This window comes from Oncorhynchus clarkii, chromosome 16, assembly GCF_045791955.1.
Source record: "Oncorhynchus clarkii lewisi isolate Uvic-CL-2024 chromosome 16, UVic_Ocla_1.0, whole genome shotgun sequence".
Taxonomy (NCBI): Eukaryota; Metazoa; Chordata; class Actinopteri; order Salmoniformes; family Salmonidae; genus Oncorhynchus; species Oncorhynchus clarkii.
The window spans coordinates 53,176,100-53,198,848 of NC_092162.1; the positions used below are offsets into that span (position 1 = coordinate 53,176,100).

At 42.1% G+C, this 22,749-nt stretch overlaps 1 protein-coding gene across 1 annotated transcript in view; it reads left to right on the top strand.

The window, feature by feature from the left end:
- Nucleotides 1-472: 472 nt before the first annotated feature.
- The window catches only part of LOC139367346 (DALR anticodon-binding domain-containing protein 3-like), a 29,880-nt gene continuing 7,603 nt past the window's right edge, over nucleotides 473-22,749 (top strand). Inside the window, exons 1-7 of the mRNA XM_071105550.1 lie at nucleotides 473-710; nucleotides 5,120-5,392; nucleotides 7,156-7,214; nucleotides 7,357-7,449; nucleotides 14,421-14,485; nucleotides 14,661-14,719; nucleotides 14,837-14,919. Coding sequence (XP_070961651.1) covers nucleotides 473-710; nucleotides 5,120-5,392; nucleotides 7,156-7,214; nucleotides 7,357-7,449; nucleotides 14,421-14,485; nucleotides 14,661-14,719; nucleotides 14,837-14,919 — 870 coding nt within the window. The remainder of the gene's footprint in view (nucleotides 711-5,119; nucleotides 5,393-7,155; nucleotides 7,215-7,356; nucleotides 7,450-14,420; nucleotides 14,486-14,660; nucleotides 14,720-14,836; nucleotides 14,920-22,749) is intronic.

Here is a 22,749-nt window from a genome sequence, read left to right on the forward strand (position 1 = left end):
CAAACTGATATTTGACGTATTAATGCCAAAATAACATGCAAAACATGCAACCGAAAAACAAAAATATATATTTTAATAGCTAAACAGGTGGGCCTCTGCACCACTTGCCACTGATCTGAATTAATCCAGAGACCATGACATTATTGAAAAAGTAGGAGAAGCCATATAATAAACTGTAATTCTAACATCTACGACATGTCTACCATTTAATGTTTGCAGAAAGTTCATTTGAGTTTCATACATTGTGCTGAACAGGCAACCCTGCCAAACGGGATTCGGGGAAACAACATTTGCACTCTACAGTTCCGCGTTGTGATTATTATTCAGTCATTTACAGCCAATATGATATCGACAGACTAACTGGATCAACTGAACGCATGTTTTTCTATTTGAAAAACTAGCTGTCATAAAGCAGAAAGTACTACGATACCGTATAGCTCAGCTGAAGTGATGACCAGGTTGTTAGTTAGTGATGGAGAACATTGAGGAGACGCCATTTCGGATCACCCATACCGTCCAAGCTCTGGGCTCCGCACTACGGGGAGAGCCTGAAAATGTTCCTGATGCTAATGGTCTGGGTAGCGGGGACAGAATCTCGAGTGAGCCGGAGAAGCTTTGGTTCAAAGAAAGCAGCGCTAAGAATCTCCGAAACAGGGACTTCTTGTCACCCACCACGGTGCTGAATACGCTTTATGCAGACGGACAGGTCGGTCTGTTAACGTTAGATTAACAGTTAGCTAACTAACGTTAGCTTAATAGTTAGTTATTTAAGTCTCGTATAACCCCATTGTAATTTGTCTTAGAGTTGTTTTGCAGTTGGTGCACTGGTTGTAATGTATGTGTTGACAGATATGCAGTTGACAGCACGCGCTTTTCTCTTTGACAGGTTGAACTCGAGAGATATGTGGAGGCAAATTGAACCCCAAACTGTCAACTTCCACTTGATGATTGTGAACGAAATTGAATTCATACATTTTCATATTTGAGACTGTTGGCATTGCCATCATCGACATAACATTTAAACATTGCGGCAAGTATTATTAACCCCTGACTGGCAAATACAATGTGGGTCAACCTGCAAAATGTGCCAGCGTGTTCCCACATGGCATCGGTCAATACAACACCACACAGTCCTGCAGGAGGCAAATGAAGCATATACCACTACTGGCAGAAGGCTATTACTGCAATAGTTTTTGACTGTGTGTGTGTGATAGTTTTCTAGCATGCAAATCCATGGACAGCATGTACAGTTGGAATCGGAAGTTTACATACACTTGGGTTGGAGTCATTAAAACTCGTTTCCTCAAGTAAACACCAGGGACCACGCAGCTGTCATACTGCTCAGGAAGGAGACTCGTTCTGTCTCCTAGAGATGAATGTACTTTGGTGCGAAGTGCAAATCAATCCCATAACAACAGCAAAGGACCTTGTGAAGATGCTGGCGGAAATAGGTACAAAAGTATCTATATCCACAGTAAAACGAGTCCTATATCGACATAAACTGAAAGGCCGACAGAACGAGTCTCCTTCCTGAGCAGTATGACAGCTGCGTGGTCCCGTGGTGTTTACTTGCATACTATTGTTTGTACAGATGAATGTGGCACCTTCAGGCATTTGTAAATTGCTCCCAAGGATGAACCAGACATGTGGAGGAAACAAGTTTTAATGACCAAATGTACCCTCCCCTGACACCCTCACGCTGGGGCAACTACGCACTGTGCTGCTGACTGACCACTTAGGGGCGCTACTGAGGAGACAGGGGTGAGTAAGGAGATTACTATGCTACCATAGTCAAATTTGGACACGCCTACACAACCGGTCAAAAGTTTAAGAAAACCTACTAATTCAAGGGGTTTTCTTTATTTTTACAAATTTCTACATTGTAGAATAATATTGAAGACATCAAAACAATGAAAATACACATGGAATCATGTAGTAACCAGAAAATTGTTAAACAAATCTAAATATATTTGATCTTCTTCAAATAGTCTGACAGCTTTGCACACTCTTGGCATTCTCTCAACCAGCTTCATGAGGTAGTCACCTGGAATGCATTTCAATTAACAGGTCTGCCTTGTTAAAAGTGAATTTGTGGAATTTCTTTCCTTAATGCGTTTCGGCCAATCAGTAATGTTGTGACAAGGTAGAGGTGGTATTCAGAAGATGGCCCTATTTGGTAAAAGACTAAGTCCATACTATGGCAATAACAGCTCAAATAAGTAAAGAGAAACAACAGTCCATTACTTTAAGGTCATTCAATCCAGAAAATTTCAAGTGCTGTCGCAAAAAACATCAAGCTCTGTGATAAAACTGTCTCATGAGGACCACCACAGGAAAGGACTACCCAGAGTTGCTTCTGCTGCAGAGGATAAGTTCATTAGAGTTACCAGCCTCGCCCAAGTAAATGCACAGAGCTGAAGTAACAGACACATCTCAACATCAACTGCTCAGAGGAGACCGTGTGAATCAGGCCTTCGTGGTCGAATTGCTGCAAAGAAACCACTACTAAAGGACACCAATTAGAAGAAGAGACTTGCTTGGGCCAAGAAAAACGAGCAATGGACATTAGACCAGTGGAAATTTGTCCTCTGGTCTGGAGTCCAAATTGGAAATGTTTGGTTAGCACCGCTGTGTCTTTGTGAGACACGGTGTGGGTGAACGGATTATCTCTTTTTTTGTTTTTTTTTTGTTTAAATTTTACCCCTTTTTCTCCCCAATTTTCGTGGTATTCAATTGTTGTAGTAGCTACTATCTTGTCTCATTGCTACAACTCCCGTACGGGCTCGGGAGAGACGAAGGCTGAATGTCATGCGTCCTCCGATACACAACCCAACCAGCCGTACTGCTTCTTAACACAGCGCGCATCCAATCCGGAAACCAGCCGCACCAATATGTCGGAGGCTACACCGTGCACCTGGCAACCTTGGCTAGCGCGCACTGCGCCCGGCCCGCCACAGGAGTCGCTGGTGCGCGATGAGACAAGGAGATCCCTACCGACCAAGCCCTCCCTAACCCGGACGACGCTAGACCAATTGTGCGTCGCCCCACGGACCTCCCGGTCACGGCCGGTTACGACAGAGCCTGGGCGCGAACCCAGGGACTCTGATGGCACAGCTGGCGCTGCAGTACAGCGCCCTTAACCACTGCGCCACCCGGGAGGCCGAACGGATGATTTCAACTAGAGTTCGACCAATTTAATCGGAATGGCTGATTTAATTAGGGCCGATTTCAAGTTTTCATAACAATCTTTAAAAAAAAATGTTTTTTACACCTTTTATTTAATCTTTATTTAACTAGGCAAGTCAGTTAAGAACACATTCTTATTTTCAATGACTGCCTAGGAACAGTGGGTTAACTGCCTTGTTCAGGGGCAGAACGACAGATTTTCACCTTGTCAGCTCGGGGGATCCAATCTTGCAAACTTAACCAGTCCAACGCAATAACAACCTGCCTCTCTCTCGTTGCACTCCACAAGGAGTTACGCGAATGCAGTAAACCAAGGTAAGTTGCTAGCTAGCATTAAACTTATCTTATAAAAAACAATCAATCATAATCACTAGTTAACTACACATGGTTGAAATTGCTAGATAATATCTAGCGTGTCCTGCGTTGCATATAATCTGACTGAGCATACAAGTATCTGACTGAGCGGTGGTAGGCAGAAGCAGGCGCGTAAACATAAATTCAAACAGCACTTTCGTGCGTTTTGCCAGCAGCTCTTCGTTGTGCGTCAAGCATTGCGCTGTTTATGACTTCAAGCCTATCAACTCCCGAGATGAGGCTCGTGTAACCGAAGTGAAATGGCTAGCTAGTTAGCGCGCGCTAATTGTCGTTGTGTTGCTGGTTCGAGCCCAGGGAGGAGCGAGGAGAAGGACGGAAGCTATACTGTTACACTGGCAATACTAAAGTGCCTATAAGAACATCCAATAGTCAAAGGTTAATGAAATACAAATGGTATAGAGGGAAATAGTCCTATAATTCCTATAATAACTACAACCTAAAACTTCTTACCTGGGAATATTGAAGATTCATGTTAAAAGGAACCACCAGCTTTCATATGTTCTGAGCAAGGAACTGAAACATTAGCCTTGTTACATGGCACATATTTTACATGGAACATATTGCACTTTTACTTTCTTCTCCAACACTTTGTTTTTGCATTATTTAAACCAAATTAAACATGTTTCATTATTTACTTGAGGCTAAATTGATTTGATTGATGTATTATATTAAGTTAAAATAAGTGTTCATTTAGTATTGTTGTAATTGTCATTAGAATAAATAAATAAATCGGCGGATTAATCGGTATCGGCTTTTATGGTCCTCCAATAATCGGTATCGGCGTTGAAAAATCATAATCGGTCGACCTCTAATCTCAACATCTGTATTTCTCACCTTAAAGCATGGAGGAGGTGTGATGGTGTGTGTGTGTGCTTTGCTGGTGACACTGTCAGTTATTTTTATTTCAAATTCAAGGCACACTTAACCAGCATGGCTACCACCGCATTCTGCAGCGATACTCGAGATTTGCCTTTAGTCCCACTATCATTAGTTTTTCAACAGGACAATGACCCAACACACCTCCAGGCTGTGTAAGGGCTATTTGACCAAGAAGGAGAGTGATGGAGTGCTGCATCAGATGACTTGGCCTCCACATTCTGCCGACCTCAACCAAATTGAGATGGTTTGGGATGAGTCAGACCGCAGAGTGAAGGAAAAGCAGCCAACAAGCGCTCAGCGTATGTGGGAACTCCTTCAAGACTTGGAAAAGCATTCCAGGTGAAGCTGGTTGAGAGAATGCCAAGTGTGCTAATCTGTCATCAAGGCAAAGGGTGGCTACTTTGAAGAATCTCAAATATAAAATATATTTTGATTTAAGACTTTTTTTTGATTGTCTTCACTATTATTCTACAATGTAGAAAATAGTAAATTAAAGAGAAACCGTTGAATGAGTCCAAACATTTGACTGGTACTGTATGTATCTGCTGAGTTGTATGTTAAGTGCACGTAAATATGTGATAGACTGCGTAGATATAGGGTGTTGCTTTACCACTATCATATGTCAGTGGCATCACTGTTTTTCTCAGGTGTATTGTGTCCTGCTGCCCTGTGCTGCCAGAGGAAAGTGACATCACTGTCTTCCTCCGATTGCTTGGCATCGATTGGCCCACAGTGCCCATCAGCTGGATCAATGACGAGAGGGAGGAGAACATTTTGGAGGCTTTACAGAATTCCCCGTACAGAGAAAGAGAGGAGACAGATGGAGGAAGAAGAGAGAGTGAAGGAAAGAATACAGATGGAGATAAAGAGGAGATGCTCAGGGTGAACTTGAAGAGGGTGTTTCAGGAGGAGCAGCTGCCAGGGTATGACCCCAGCCTGGGCAGCTGTACAGGTGAGACAAACAACATTGACCTTTTGACCTGGGGATTGGTTGTAAATGTCTTAACATATGAATAACCCATACAGTGTATTGGGAAAGTATTCAGATTCTACATTTTGTTACATTAGACTTATTCTAAGGATGATTAAATAGTTTTCCCCCTCATCAATCTAGACACAATACCTTATCACTATAAAGCAAAAACAGTTTCATTTATTATTTTTGCAAATGTGTTAAAAATAAAAAACGGAAATATCACATTTACATAAGTATTCAGACCCTTTACTCAGTACTTTGTTGAAGCAGCTATTATAGCCTCAAGTCTTCATGCTTGGCACACCTGTATTTGGGGAGTTTCTCTCATTCTTCTCTGCAGATCCTCTCAAGCTCTGTCAAGTTGGATGGGGAGAGTCGCTGCAGAGCTATTTTCAGTTCTCCAGAGATGTTTGATCGGGTTCAAGTCCGGGCTCTGGCTGGCCCACTCAAGGACATTCAGAGACTTGTCCCGAAGCCACTTCTGCGTTGTGTTGGCTGTGTGCTGGCTGTGTGCTTAGAGTCGTTGTCCTGTTGAAAGGTGAACCTTCACCCCAGACTGAGGTCCTGAGTGCTCTGGAGCAGGTTTTCATCAAGTTTCTCTGTACATTTTTCCTTTGATCCTGACTAGTCTCCCAGTCCCTGCTGCTGAAAAACATGCCCACAAAATGATGCTGTCACCACCATGCTTCACCATAGGGATGGTGCTAGGTTTCCTCCAGATGTGATGCTTAATAGGCCAAAGAGTTCAATCTTGGTTTCATCAGACCAGAGAATCTTGTTTCTCATGGTCTGAGAGTCCTTTAGGTGCCTTTTGGCAAACTCCAAGCAGGCTGTTGTATGCCTTTTACTGAGGAGTGGCCTCTGTCTGGCCACTCTACCGTAAAGGCCTGATTGGTGGAGGGCTGCAGAGATGGTTGTCCTTCTGGAAGGTTCTCCCATCTCCACAGAGGAACTATAGAGCTCTGTCACAGTGACCATCAGGTTCTTGGTCACTTCCCTGACCAAGGCCCTTCTCCCCTGATTGCTCAGTTTGGCTGGACGGCCAGCTCTAGGAAGAGTTTTGGTGGTTCCAAACATCTTCCATTTAAGAATTATGAAGGCCACTGTGATCTTGGGGATCTTCAATGCTGCAGACATTTTTTGTACCCTTCCCCAGATCTGTGCTACAACACAATCCTGTCTCGGTGCTCTATGGACTTCCACTGTTAACTGTGGGACCTTATATAGACAGGCGTTGTCTTTCCAAATCATGTACAATCAATTGAATTCACCATAGTGGACTCCAATCAAGTTGTAAAAACATCAAGGATGATCAATGGAAGCAGGATGCACCTGAGCTCAATGTTGAGTCGCATGGCAAAGGGTCTGAATGTAAATAAGATATGTTTTTAATTTAATACATTTGCAAAGATTTCTACAAACCTGTTTTCACTTTGAATTATGGGTTATTGTGTGTAGATTGATGGGGGGGGGAAAAACAATTCAATCAATTTTAGAATAGGGCTGTAACTTAACAAAATGTGGAAAAAGGGAAGGGGTTTGAATACTTTCCCGAATGCATTGGCAAATGGTAGGGTCAAATTGCTCAATGAAATTGATTTCTTTCACAGGGAGCAAGGCCTATAGGTCACCGTTAGATATGAAACTTACTTTAATGTAGTTTAGATAAGTAAAACCTACAGAGATTAACAGTCTATAGGAGCAGTCTGTAACCCATAATCCTGTTGATTGGTCCTCAGTGCAAAGGGACAGTGTGTCTCATCTGGCCCAACTGGACAGGGCTACTGCAGGCTGCACTGTGAGTAACATTTTCTCCCCCCCCCCCCAAACTTTAAACATCAAGCTACAGCCGTGTACTACTATAGCTGCTATGTTGTGTATGTTCATACAATACTAAAGAGTATAGGGTCTCATGTTTTTCACATCTCTTATTGACCAAGGTATCCACGGCAACCGCAGTACATGTCACTTCCTGTCAGGATGAGTTCCGTCAGCAGCAGATAGCAATGCTGTGGAGAGCAAGTGGTGCAACAGTGAGACAGGTTTGTTTGACACAACAACGCATTAACTACCACATGATGACAAACTATACCTCCCCAGACTAAACAGTAGAGGTGCACCAATTTTTGTAAATGAAAAATAAATTGGTTTGTTGCTCCAACTTTACTTTATCCAAAATCAGTTTATAAACCTATCCTTGCTGCAACCACATATGATCAGTGTTGGGATTCGTTACTTGTAAAATATGACGTATTGCTCGTAACTTTCAATCAAAATAATGTGTTATATTACAATACTACTTTCTGTGCAAAGTAATGTGTGATGTTACTCCTTATATTACAAAAAACATCAAGTCCCACTTGCCAACAAGGTATGTTGGTCACCGATTTAATAATGCAGAGGATACAATACTAATGATAGGACAGACATCAAAGCATTTGAATTATTTAACACTAGAATAGTCGTGATGAATACCAATCAGTGTAGATGAAGGGGAGGAGCCGGGTAAAGAAGGATTTTTAAGCCTTGAGATAATTGAGACATGGATTGTCTATGTGTGCCATTCAGAGGGTGAATGGGCAAGTCAAAAGACTTTATTGAACGGGGTAGTAGGTGCCAGGCGCACCAGTTTGTACCAAGAATTTCTACGCTGCTGGGTTTCACGCTCAACGATTTCCCGTGTATATTAAGACTGGTCCACCACCCAAAGGACATCCAGCTAACTTGACACAACTGTGGAAAACATTGGTCAACAAGGGCCAGCATCCCTGTGGAATGCTTTCGACACCTTGTAGAGTCCATGCCGCAGAAAATTGATCCTCTTCTGAGGATAAAAGCGGGGGTGCAACTGAATATTAGGAAGGTGTTCTTACTGTTTTGTACACAGTATATGGTGTATATAGTAAGAACATAACCGAATACAATCGAAATAGAATATATTTTTCCCAAATATACTTTTGTCTTGCGAATGCTCACTTGAGAAATGGATGGACTTGCGGTTATCCCAAGAATAAGTGATATTTTGAAAGAGCATTTAGTTTTTTGTTGTTTAGCAAATGTAAGGGTTTTGAAAAGCTCAGTATCTGGTCTTTGTAATCATATATAGAAATCAACATGTGTAACTTGCATGTGACTGTGGAAGGATTCTCAAAGTCGCTTTGTGGTAAAAATACAAAATAAGAGTGTTTTCCATTTTCCCTGCCTCTGTCAATTCCATGCTGGGCTGTTCAGCAGTCTCTTCATTCACAATTTGACAATGTATAAAAATATTGTCAGACAGAACAAGGCCACCATTCATTTGGAGATTGAATCATTCTAAGAAGAATGAAAATAAAGTGTGATCAGGCCTCACTGTGACAACAGCTTGTATCCTTTTAAAACATCAACACTTGTGACAGATTTTTTTCCCAAACCTTTCCGAGAGAGCTTGGACCAGAGGTGTGGACTCAAGTCACATGACTTGGACTGGAGTCTGACTGGAGTCTGACTCGAGTTTACTTTTAAAATACTTGAAAGTATTTGGTCAGGTTTTTTAACGTTTAGTCACTCATTTTGTGGCACAGAATCTATGTGGATTATTCTCCACGCAGCCAGAGACGATGGCTGCGTTTCAAACACATAAAAGACACACCCTCCTCCTCTTACCCTCACCTTATGCCCTTGGGGGAATCCCCAGGGCCATCTTTGCCAACGGTCCAAACGATTAGCCAAGTAAAGGAAGCTGGCAACCTAAGCCCCTCAGCCCTCGCTGGTGAGTTTACAATCCTGTTCACTCCGGGGCCTGTAACGCCCCATAATTCAATTTGCGATGATTGTACATTCGCTATGAAAAGTCAGCCAAAATGTAAAACCAACATCAATATGGAGAAGTCGACATACAAGTATAAGTAAATTAGAAACTGTGCCAATAATGCACATGACAGCACAAACGCGTATCGTGAAAGTAATTCTGTTTTTGTTTGGTTAGCTTTTGGAAACATTAGCTAGTGCATACAACTTTCCCTGACATTACTTTTCTATTCTACATTGTCATTTTCGATTTACCTGATATCGTCAAGATGGTTAGCATTCGATGTCTGCGAATGCGTTGTCTTCTAGCCAATATATGAAATGCAATCATAATTGACTCTAACGCATATAAAGCACACACAACAGCTACCGGTGGTTCCATGATGACTGAAAGCACAACCGTGGGACAAACGAGTGACACATTTCCGGGCAAGGTCGGACCATTTTAAAATGCATTCATTATTCTAAGGCCCTGCGAGTGTCAACTCATCATAAGTCATGATATTCACTTAATTTGAGAGCTGAGGGGAGAGGGTGTGTATTTTACATGTTTGGAATGAGCCAGTATCGCACTTGCAAAAATACTGATTGGCTAGTGAAATACTCTCGGACCTCTGATTGGACCAGCAAATTGTCAATCACCATAGGTTGAGTGAGCTAGCGCAGCGAGGTTTTGGGGGGTTGCCAGTGTGAAACTGAATGGGGAAAAATCTATTTTTCTACATATTTTAATAGGCTACATATAGCCAACCATTTGTATTATACCTTTTGCTTATTCAATCTGGTCACTAACCTAGGCCTACATTATTGCACCAAAATTGTTTCAAAAAATATAATTTGTGCTTTAGAACAGAAAAGTTGCACGTCTTGATTTGACTTAATATTGTCCATATAAATTAGGGTTAATTCAGAAAGAGTGGGACATTATATAAACTGAGACAGCTTAATCCTGAGACGTTTATTTCTTGATCTGACAAGAGAAAATCTAAACGGTGGTTACTAAGCCCTTGCAGAGAAACCACATAAAAATCACATCACTTCATTAGTGTGACATAGAGGGGGCAGAGCAAGCTTCAAACAGCAAGTTGAACCTTGGTTTCCCTGCGTAAGGATCAGTGACAGCTTTCTTCTGTTTTGACGTTAGGGTTATAATGCACTGTGCCAAATTGTGATGTAAATGTACATACTGGTGCATCAAAATACAAAAAGTTGCCAATATGTTTCAATTTTGTAATTCAGTATTTTTTTAGTTGTCCTGCTTTACCAGCCATAGCTAAAGTGGAGGAAAGAGAGATTACCACAAGAACATGGGAGTAGCCAGCCAGGATCCCCCGGGCCGTGCGATTTTTGTTGACAAACAAGCTCTGTTTTGGTGGTCTCAGGTAAATTTTAATGCATTTTTCCATATGAAATACACAGCGAAATGTCCAGTTGAAAATATGCCTGCTCTGCCGCAGTCTACCATTTGAAGACTACACATGTAAATGTCACGCCATTTTGTATTTGAGCAATATGATTGGCAGTTCATTCAAGCAGCACCATGGTCCCGATCTACGCGATCCACGCTTTTACTGGCCCGTGCTGGCCATCATTAACGTTGGACCCTGCTCGCGAAAGAAAATTTATTAATGTGCCTGAAAACAATAGGCTGTGGATTTCGACTCATCGTTAACACATTATATGGGACGTGTAAATGAATGCTCTCCGTGTAGAAATTAGACTTCAACTACAGCTCACACAACGCACTCACACACAGGAGGGACATTGCTCACTTTGTGACTGAGAGCTGCCAGTCCTGTCAATAGATTGCTAGAAGATGCATTTGTTCAGCGGGAAGGGGCTCTGCAGACTTCTCTGGTGCTACACAGGAGTTTTATTTAATTTTTGCGTTGTAATTTAAACAATGCCTAATATCTGACATTAATAGTGGAATGATAGTGTTTCACAGTATTACTTAACCTTAGTTTTGTGATTGGCTGTGATATTCTCCTATTGATTTCTCCCAGCTAAGTAGCATCTGTTGTAAAACTGAGAAAGCTGTTCAGACTTTGTGGCTATGTTCTCTAGCGGAAATTGCTGTCATTTCCTGGTGGCTAAAATCCAACACTTTTCGCTCAATTTCAGTTTTTGAGAAAACAAGCACTGAATAGTGTAGGGAATCATTGTACCATCAAAAAACGAAACTAAAATACCCGGCTGAAAATGACTGTAAACAGCGCTTGGGGAAAACACTGACTATCCTCTTAATTTGTTAATGTAGTGCTGTTATGAACACTGTTATTTGAGGGAATTCAGAAAAAGTGGAACACTTTTTGCATTTAAGTATTCTGTAACCTCTTCAGACATCTGTTCAACATATTATCAATTTCTGAAATCCTCAGATGTTTCCTAATCACACAAAATGTAACTTAATTTTCATTGTGGTACAATTAGGACTAGAATAATGGTGTCCCAGTTTATCTAACCTGCTGTCTGTCTACCAAATGCAAACTGAAAATATGGTTTTGACTCAGTGTACAGATGGGTGTGTCATGCCTCCTGTAAATATGATATTAAACATATTTTTTGTGTGTGATTAGGCAACATCTTTCAGAAATGTATCATGTTGGGCTAATGCAAAAAGTGTCCCGCTTATTCTGAATTCACCTTAGTGTTTAACAATCTGCTACGGATGCATCTTTGCCACAACAGTAGTTACCTGGTGATTTCATTTCTCATTTTCATATTCAGAAAGTTTGGGTGGGTTATATACCTCAGTGATGGTACTGGCTATATGTCTGAAGGTCTCTGGAACATCAATATTTATGGGATGAAGATGTAACATATTCTGACAAATTTAATTAGGACATTTGTGAGTAAGAAAAAGACTACAGAGACAGATCATGCTTTCCATCCAATCCTGCAACCTAGGCTGCATACAGGTAGGGCTAGGCATGGGCAACTCCAGTCCTCGGGCCCTATTGGTGTCACACTTTTGCTCCAGCTAACACACCTGACTCCAGTAATCAACTATTCATGCTCTTCAGTTTAGAATGTAATTTGTTTATTCAGCTGTGTTTGCTAGGGATCGGGAAAAGTGTGACAACACTCTGGCTACCAAGGACTGGAGTTGCCCATCCCTGTGGTAGGCCATATGATCCTGCTTGCTCTGGATCCCAGAGAAGTGATATGATATCCCTGTTTGATATTGACTGCTAACATGAATGACTTGCAGTTGATTTCTGTAACTTGCATTTTGAAGATGCATCCCCGTTTATGGCTGTAATGACAGGCTTCATTTGCATAGGGACTGCATGTGCGTGCGCAGGGTCGCAAGCTTTGAACCACTCCTTTTTGCAGGTCACGGGTCAAAGTTTGAAAACAACTGAGCAAGCAAACAGATTGCTGATTTGCTGTACAGCTATAGAACCGGGTGCAGCGCAAACGCCAAATTGTAGGGAGAGCGGATTTCCATAAATGAGTATGCAGCTTCAAAAATGGTTTGGTGATCAAGAATATGAACCATTTACTTTGCAAGCTCCCCAGCAATGGTGCATCAAGGAACAATTACTAGCATAGGCCTTCTGGTCTTTTGGCATGTCAAAATTGCTTGATTGTTAAAATGTATTATTACCTAATCAAAATCGAATGAAAAGGTCTGTCTGGTAGCCTCAAATGATTTCAGACAACTTGTTACGACTGGACTGGGCTGGACTTGACTTGCTTAGAATGCACAACGTGGGGCCTCCCGGGTGGCACAGTGGTCCAGGGCACTGCATCGCAGCGCCAGCTGTGCCATCAGAGACTCTGGGTTCGTGCCCAGGCTCTGTCGCAGCCGGCCACGACCGGGAGGTCCGTGGGGCGACGCACAATTGTCCTAGCGTCGTCCGGGTTATGGAGGGTTTGGCCGGTAGGGACATCCTTGTCTCATTGCACACCAGCAACTCCTGTGGCGGGCCGGGCGCAGTGCACGCTAACATATCTGTGATATGTTACCACACTTTTCCACCAAGCCACCCTCCGATCCAACAGGTCCCAGATGTGCTCAATAGGATTGAGATCCAGGCTCTTCGCTGGCCATGGCAGAACACCGGCATTCCTGTCTTGCAGGAAATCATGCACAAAACGAGCAGTATGGCTGGTGGCATTGTCATGCTGGAGGGTTATGTCAGGATTAGTCTGCAGGAAGGGTACCACATGAGGGAGGTGGATGTCTTCTCTGTAACACACAGCGTTGAGATTGGCTGCAATGACAACAAGCTCAGTCCGATGATGTGAAACACTGCCCCAGACCGTGACGGACCCTCCACCTCCAAATCGATCCCGCTCCAGAGTAGGCCTCGGTGGAACGCTCATTCCTCCGACGATAAACCCTGGTGAGACAAAACTGCGACTCGTCAGTGAAGAGTACTTTTTTTCCCAGTCCTGTCTGGTCCAGCGACGGTGGGTTTGTGACCATAGGTGACTTTGTTGCCGGTGATGTCTGGTGAGGACCTGCCTTACAGCAGGCCTACAAGCCCTCAGTCCAGCGTCTCTCAGACTATTGCGGACAGTCTGAGCACTGATGGAGGGATTGTGCGTTCCTGGTGTAATTCGGGCAGTTGTTGTTGCCATCCTGTACTTGTCCTGCAGGTGTGACGTTCGGCTGTACCGATCCTGTGCAGGTGTTACACATGGTCTGCCACTGCGAGGACGATCAACTGTCCGTCCTGTCTCCCTGTACCGCGGTCTTAGGCATCTCACAGTACGGACATTACAATTTGGCCACATCTGCAGTCCTCATGCCTCCTTGCAGCATGCCTAAGGCACGTTCACGCAGATGAGCAGTGACCCTGCGCATCTTTCTTTTGGTGTTTTTCAGAGTCAGTAGAAAGGCCTCTTTAGTGTCCTAAGTTTTCATAACTGTGACCTTAATTGCCTACCGTCTGTAAGCTGTTAGTGTCTTAACAACTGCTCCACAGGTGCATGTTCATTAATTGTTTATGGTTCATTGAACAAGCATGGGAAACAGTGTTTAAACCCTTTACAATGAAGATCTGTGAAGTAATTTGGATATTTACGAATTCTCTTTGAAAGACAGGGTCCTGAAAAGGGGACGTTTCTTTTTTTGTTTATGTTAAAAGGCCTCGTTTCTACCAAATTCATGCTGTAACTCGACTTCTCATGTTGTCTTATAAATTGATTGCTCAAAGTAACGTTTTTTTTCGCCCCCTCTTTTACTTGATCTGTTTCTTAGAGGCATCTTGTTTGTGGACCAATGAAGACACTTGGAACTCACCTCAGTGCTGCCCAGTACCTTCAGTAAGAACATCTTCTTTTATCATTTTGATTCAGCTTTAGTCCCCGTAATTATCAGTTTGCTCTGCTGTTTGCTCTAATGTAGCCTTTTCAGATCTCTAATGTAGCCTATTGAGATCTCATCGAGCCACTGTGTGTGTGTCTGTCTCATTGGCTCCTTGTTCACCCTGTCCTACAGACTGAGAAGAGTGCAGATGAAGGAGGCCTCAGAGATTAAGTATGGAGAACAAGTCCAAGGTGAGTCTTCTAAATGTGTCTGAACTCTGTAGTATGTGTATGATCAGGGACTGTTGTGGTATGTGATCTCCCTCCTTGGACTTAACACTTCTATTACAACTCCAAATACTGTTTCAGACCAAACTTGGGATGACATCATCAAGGTCATGACCTCAGCCACAGTGAGGTTTGAGCTGCTCTCAACAGTCCATAGGAGCCCGGTGAGTCTTAGGAGCTGTTTGAGAGAGAGATTCACTTCTTGGAGCTAGTCTGCATGCGCGCATACACACCGTATTTAGATTTATTAGGATTCCAATTAGTCGTCGCCAATGGAGACAGCAAGTCTTACTGGGGTCCGATATATCATAAATACATTACAGACAAAGGATTTAACAATTTACATACACACTACATGTTCAAGTTTTTAAATGTATCTATCAGTTACACATACAAGTCTAATGGTTTTAAATGACTGTTTTGTATTGTCTGGAAACTCACTTGTAGAATTCGCTTGCAGTAGGTCTCTTAAAAAAAGAGAAGCCGTGCAAGGTTATTAAACAGAGGTGCCTAGTTATTCTTCTTTTGTTGATCAGGTAACGTGCAACCTAACCCTGGCCCTGATATGCAATGTCTCTAAACCCCCTCTGATTTTAAATCAAGATCTGGTTTTGGTATTTTCCATATAAATGTACTGTTGTCAAAAATTGATGGGGTTAGGATTTGGGCTAAATCAACCGATGCTGATGTAATTGTGTTTTCTGAAACCTGGCTCAGCAAGTCTGTTTTTGATAAGGATATTTGTATAAATGGTTATCGCACTGATCGAGTTAAGGTGGGGTAGCTATATATGTAAAAACTAAATTCCCTGTAACTGTGGCAAAGTCTGAAACTATTTGTAAACAGTTGGAATTTCTTGCTTTGAATATTGAGGTTTCAAAGGGTCTCTCTATAACTGTGATTGGCTGTTACAGACCCCCTCTGCTCTCTATAACTGTGATTGGCTGTTATAGACCCCCCTCTGCTCTCTATAACTGTGATTGGCTGTTATAGACCCCCTCTGCTCTCTATAACTGTGATTGGCTGTTATAGACCCCCCTCTGCTCTCTGTGATGCATTTTCTTCTCTGACGCACATTGTCTAAACTTCTTTTACAGTGAAATTATCTTGATTGGTGATTTCAACTGGTGTTGGTTAAAGCCGGTGTCTGATGATTTAAAAATGTTTTGTAATTCTATGAATCTTACCCAGTTGATTAACTCACCCACTTGCCCAGATAAATCTACCCTGATTGATTTGATATTGACAAATGTTCCACATAAATATTCTGCGATTGGTGTTTTTTGTAATGATTTAAGTGACCATTGTGCTGTTGTTGCTGTTAGAAATACTAAGGTTCCTAAGACAAACCCACGTTTTAAGAGAAATTTGAAGTGTTTTAATAAGAAGGCTTTCTTTCATGATTTGTTTTATTTTGATGCCCCATTCCGCAGGTTCAGGGTTAAAGGGCGGCATAATCCATTGTTTTCTTCTAAGTTGTCTTGTAGTATTCACGACCGTAATCTAGCCTGGACTAAAGCAAGGAAATGATGTTCTGATGCTGATTGGCTTATTTTTAGGCAGTTACGAAACAAGTGTCTTTTCTTCTCAGGAAGGCCAAATCTGAATATTTTGTCTGTTACCACTGATAACCTGAATGACCCTAAAGTTTTAGAAGGCTATTAAGTCTATGTCTGGTAACGGTAATGTTAATGAATTACCGTCATGTGTATTGAAGGACTCTGTTGCTGTATATGACACAACTGAAATGCTGAATTGTTTCAATGAGCACTTTGTATCATCTGGTAGGCTGTTTGACTCAGTGTCCTCTGTCTCTGTACAACCCTGTGTGGATGAACCAGTGAGAGCTGGTCAAACTTTTAGCTTTTTGCCATTCTCAGTGCAGGTGGTACATAAAGCCCTGAAATCTTTTGATCAGAGAGAGCCTGCAGGTCCTGATCTTTTGGATCCCTGCTTTTTAAATCTGGCAGCTGATTTCATCGCTGAACCACTTACATATCTGTTCAATCTAACCCTGGAATGTAATGCAATTCCGAAAATCAGCATTTGTCCTACCACTTTTAAAAGGGGGAGATCCACTCTTAAATAATTATAGGTCAATCTCAAAGCGGTCACCCCTGGTGAAAATACTTGAAACCCTTGTGAGTGAACAGCTAAAATAGTTTTTATTTACTAACTCTATTTTATCAATGTACCAATCGGGCTTCAGGAAGAAGCATAGCACAATTACAGCAGCCATGACTGTTTTAAATGATATCACTGAAGCCCTTGACAAAAAACAGCACTGTGTCTCACTTTTATTGATCTCTCTAAGGCAGTTGATCATGCTATACTAAGTCAGAGATTGTCGAGTGTAGGTCTTTCAGAGCATGCAGTTGCATGGTTTGCTAACTATCTGTCTGATAGAACTCAGTGCACTCAATTTGATGGACTTATGTCTGTTAAATTGTCTGTCTTTAATGGTGTGCCCCAAGGCTCTGTACTTGGTCCTCTCTTATTCACTATTTATATAAATGATTTAGACAAAAATGTCAAATGCGCAACTTCATTTTTATGCTGATGATACTGTAAATTTAGTGTTGTGCCTCATCTCTTACAAAAGCTTTCCAGAACTTGCAAACTGCTTTTTATACTGTTCAACATACCTTGTGTCAATTGAAGCTTATCCTCAACAATGACTAAACTAATGGTGTTTTCTAAAGCAAGAAATAGACCTCTGAACCTTTCACCTGTCAGGGGAAGGAGGTACAGTGCCTTGCGAAAGTATTCGGCCCCCTTGAACTTTGCGACCTTTTGCCACATTGACGTTGACCTAAATGACTAATGATGATAAATACAATCCACCTGTGTGTAATCAAGTCTCCGTATAAATGCACCTGCACTGTGATAGTCTCAGAGGTCCATTAAAAGCGCAGAGAGCATCATGAAGAACAAGGAACACACCAGGCAAGTCCGAGATATTGTTGTGAAGAAGTTTAAAGCCGGATTTGGATACAAAAAGATTTCCCAAGCTTTAAACATCCCAAGGAGCACTGTGCAAGTGATAATATTGAAATGGAAGGAGTATCAGACCACTGCAAATCTACCAAGACCTGGCCGTCCCTCTAAACTTTCAGCTCATACAAGGAGAAGACTGATCAGAGATGCAGCCAAGAGGCCCATGATCACTCTGGATGAACTGCAGAGATCTACAGCTGAGGTGGGAGACTCTGTCCATAGGACAACAATCAGTCGTATATTGCACAAATCTGGCCTTTATGGAAGAGTGGCAAGAAGAAAGCCATTTCTTAAAGATATCCATAAAAAGTGTCGTTTAAAGTTTGCCACAAGCCACCTGGGAGACACACCAAACATGTGGAAGAAGGTGCTCTGGTCAGATGAAACCAAAATTGAACTTTTTGGCAACAATGCAAAACGTTATGTTTGGCATAAAAGCAACACAGCTGAACACACCATCCCCACTGTCAAACATGGTGGTGGCAGCATCATGGTTTGGGCCTGCTTTTCTTCAGCAGGGACAGGGAAGATGGTTAAAATTGATGGGAAGATGGATGGAGCCAAATACAGGACCATTCTGGAAGAGAACCTGATGGAGTCTGCAAAAGACCTGAGACTGGGACGGAGATTTGTCTTCCAACAAGACAATGATCCAAAACATAAAGCAAAATCTACAATGGAATGGTTCAAAAATAAACATATCCAGGTGTTAGAATGGCCAAGTCAAAGTCCAGACCTGAATCCAATCGAGAATCTGTGGAAAGAACTGAAAACTGCTGTTCACAAATGCTCTCCATCCAACCTCACTGAGCTCGAGCTGTTTTGCAAGGAGGAATGGGAAAAAATTTCAGTCTCTCGATGTGCAAAACTGATAGACATACCCCAAGCGACTTACAGCTGTAATCGCAGCAAAAGGTGGCGCTACAAAGTATTAACTTAAGGGGGCTGAATAATTTTGCACGCCCAATTTTTCAGTTTTTGATTTGTTAAAAAAGTTTGAAATATCCAATAAATGTCGTTCCACTTCATGATTGTGTCCCACTTGTTGTTGATTCTTCACAAAAAAATACAGTTTTATATCTTTATGTTTGAAGCCTGAAATGTGGCAAAAGGTCGCAAAGTTCAAGGGGGCCGAATACTTGCGCAAGGCACTGTATATCTTGGAATTTTAATTGAAGACGGCCTCTGTTTTAAATTGCATATTCAACAACTTACAAAAAATTGAAGCTGAAATTGGGATTTTATTTTAGGAATAAGGCCTGTTTTTCTTTTGAAGCCAGAAGGAGGCTATTATCAGCTACATTTATGCCTTTACTAGACTATGGGGATATTTTCTATATGAATGCTTCTGCTCAGTGTTTGAGATCAATTGACAGCCTTTACCATGACACTTTGAGACACCACTGCACGTTGTATACCAGGGTTGGCTGGCCTTCTCTAGTCACTCGTAGGCTCACTCTGGTATACTTTTATTTACAAAGCCATTTTGGGTTTACTACCTATTTTTATTTGAGCATTTTTATTGTTCAGAAATGTGGTGGGTACTCTCTTTGTTCGCTGGACTTTATCCTGCTAACTGTTCCAAATGTCCCAACTGAATTTGGTAAAAGGGCTTTTATGTACTCTGCGCCATCGTCTTGGAACGCCTTACAAAATACTTTTAAACTGGAAGAACTTGTCCCGATTGGTATTTTTAAATCACAGATGAATGATCTTGAGACTGATTCCCTGACCTGTCAATGCTTTTAATTTGCTGTTTTTGATTTTGTTATACTCTTGTGAATTCTATGTTTTTTACTAGATTACTTGTAGTTTTTCATGTTGTTTGTCTGTCATTTTTGTAATGACTTGGTGCTGCCTATCTTGGCCAGGACGCTCTTGAAAAAGAGATTTTAAATCTCAATGAGCCCTTCCTGGTTAAATAAAGGTTAAATAAAAAAAATACATGTCAGTACATACACACACCCAGTGGTGATTTTAGCATGTAAATCTTGGTGGGGCAAAAAATAACATGTGGGATGCATGCCAGCAAAGCCACTACACAACACTAACCAATACATATTAATAGCACTATAACGGTGACAAACGGTGCCCACAAACTGTTAGGGACTACATAAAGCTGTCCCAACAGCAGTCCCAACACCTTACCACTGCTACAGTTCATTCAGCCTCATATACTGCCTTTTAAAGAAACATAGCTGATATGGCTGACTTGCTTAAACAAATGTGGTTTCTACTGACAATTGAGATGTACAAGCTATGTCACAAGGGCACGACAAGCGGATAAGAGGCCATTTGTAATTTCAATGAAGACCTTAATGAGCGAGCTCGGACAGACGTAGTCAATATAACTATTTGTTCATCACTTTTGAAATGTACAGCGACAGAATTTAGATCATGGGCCGTTCATACATATAATCAGAAATGAAAGCTCTTACAATATTCCTACACCATGGCAAGGCACTACAAGTCCTTACACCATGGCAAGGCACTACAAGTCCCTACACCATGGCAAGGCACTACAAGTCCCTACACCATGGCAAGGCACTACAAGTCCCTACACCATGGCAAGGCACTACAAATCCTTACACCATGGCAAGGCACTACAAATCCTTACACCATGGCAAGGCACTACAAGTCCCTACACCATGGCAAGGCACTACAAGTCCCTACACCATGGCAAGGCACTACAAGTCCCTACACCATGGCAACCCTGCCTCCCTACAAGCTATGGGTATTGATCATATTCCGGCCTCTATTAGAAAAGGGGACCGTCTTAAACAGCTAAACCAAAGGGAAAGTTTTGGGATTTACAAACTACAGCCCACTGAATACCCTGGTTTAACTGAATATATGGATTTCTCACCCTTCCTGTAGGGTCGTGATAGGTCCATTTGCTGTCATCTAGTGGACATTTTGCTCAATTGCCCTCAGATATGGTTTGACTATTCATGTTTTGCTGTGTTCTAGTGTACTATGGAATATATTGCTTTCTTATTCTTGACACTTCTCCCAGTCATATTTAGGGTTAGAACTACCTTTTAGTGTTCTGATACTTCTAGCTTGGAGTTGTATTTCTATGATAACATCGCTACAGTATTTCACCTTTCAATGTGTATAGTATTGCTTACTAGGTGTGTCCAATCAATTGTGTAACCACTCCCTCTTCCAATTAGGGCTAATTGGAAAAGCTGTTCAAAAGAGGACATTGTATTCCTTTTTTGTACTCCCTGACGAAGGCCATGCAGCCAAAACGCGTCGGTTTAAAAAAAAAAAAAACACTGTGTTTCTATTGAGCATGCCATACTAATAAAGGCATTTTAGCCAATTATAAGAAGAGTGCCTTGGTCCTCCTTTCTTTTTGATGAACTTGGACTATGCTCGGGAGATTCATTATTTTTTTACCAAACAGCAATGAGTATAGCAATAGGCCCAGTAGATTGGTTTGCTTACCAATTTAAAAAAGAGCAGAGTACAACCGTGGCTATCCGAACAGCAGAGGACGAGGTCACATATGACCCAAAAAATATCAATTTAACTTTTCATGATTTTTACTGCAAACTATATACTTCTGAGAGAAAACACACAGAGGCAGAACTCCACTCCTTCCTAGAGGGAATCTCGCTACCTAAACTATCAGAGACCGACCAGGAAGATCTCAACTCCCCCTTCACTCCTGAGGAGATCCTGGAGGCAATTACCTCCATGCCACCTAGTAAGTCCTCAGGCCCAGATGGATTCCCAAAAGTTCTACAAAGCTTTTTGGCCCCAGTTTAGCCCTATTTTCATGCCAATGCTGGATGATTTTTGCAAAAACTGAGTTCTCTTAAACTCTATGCACACAGCTCGCATTACAGTGTTGCTCAAAAAAGACAAGGACACTCTATCCTGCTCGTCCTTCCGGCCCATAAGCTTGTTGGATTTCCACTAAAAAATTATTACCAAATTGCTCTCCAAAAGACTAAGCACTCTTCTTCCCAAAATAATAAAGGCGGAGCAAACTGGATTTATTAGAGACAGATACTCTTCTGATAACATTCACCGTCTTTTTGATATTATTAAACACACAGAAGACCCCTGTCCTGCTGGCTTCACTGGATGCTGAGAAGGTGTTCCACACCCCTGTCCTGCTGGCTTCCCTGGATGCTGAGAAGGTGTTCCACACCCCTGTCCTGCTGGCTTCACTGGATGCTGAGAAGGTGTTCCACACCCCTGTCCTGCTGGCTTCACTGGATGCTGAGAAGGTGTTCCACACCCCTGTCCTGCTGGCTTCACTGGATGCTGAGAAGGTGTTCCACACCCCTGTCCTGCTGGCTTCACTGGATGCTGAGAAGGTGTTCCACACCCCTGTCCTGCTGGCTTCACTGGATGCTGAGAAGGTGTTCCACACCCCTGTCCTGCTGGCTTCCCTGGATGCTGAGAAGGTGTTCCACACCCCTGTCCTGCTGGCTTCCCTGGATGCTGAGAATGTGTTCCACACCCAACTTTAGTGAAGTGGGCAACATAGCTAAAACCTTTGATTTACAGCACCCTACTAGCGTGGAGGGACTGTAAGAAATACCTGGGCATTTCCTCCCAAATATGTTCTCACTCGCCTATAGTATGCAACCCAGACTTGCCAAAAGCCCTGAGTGATGCCAACTTTAATCTTTGGCATACTCTAGGAATCAGGACCTTTTCAAACCTATTTCATCAGAAATCCACTACACTGAAATCCTTTCAAGAGCTCTGCAGTAAATTCAATGTGCCAAGATCCATTTAAAAATAAATCTTCAAATTAGACATGTCATTTCTTCATTTACTTCCAAGAGGAGGTTTAGAGCTCAGCTGAATGAAGCTGAAACCCGTCTTGCTACAGCACAATCCATTAAAGGCAAAATCTCCTATATCTATAGACTCCTTTCTGAGAAAGGGGGCTCCTCCTTTACTCCTTTGAAAATAATCTGGGAAAAGGACCTTGGTCTGACTCTCAATGATGAGTTATGGGCGGAGGTTTG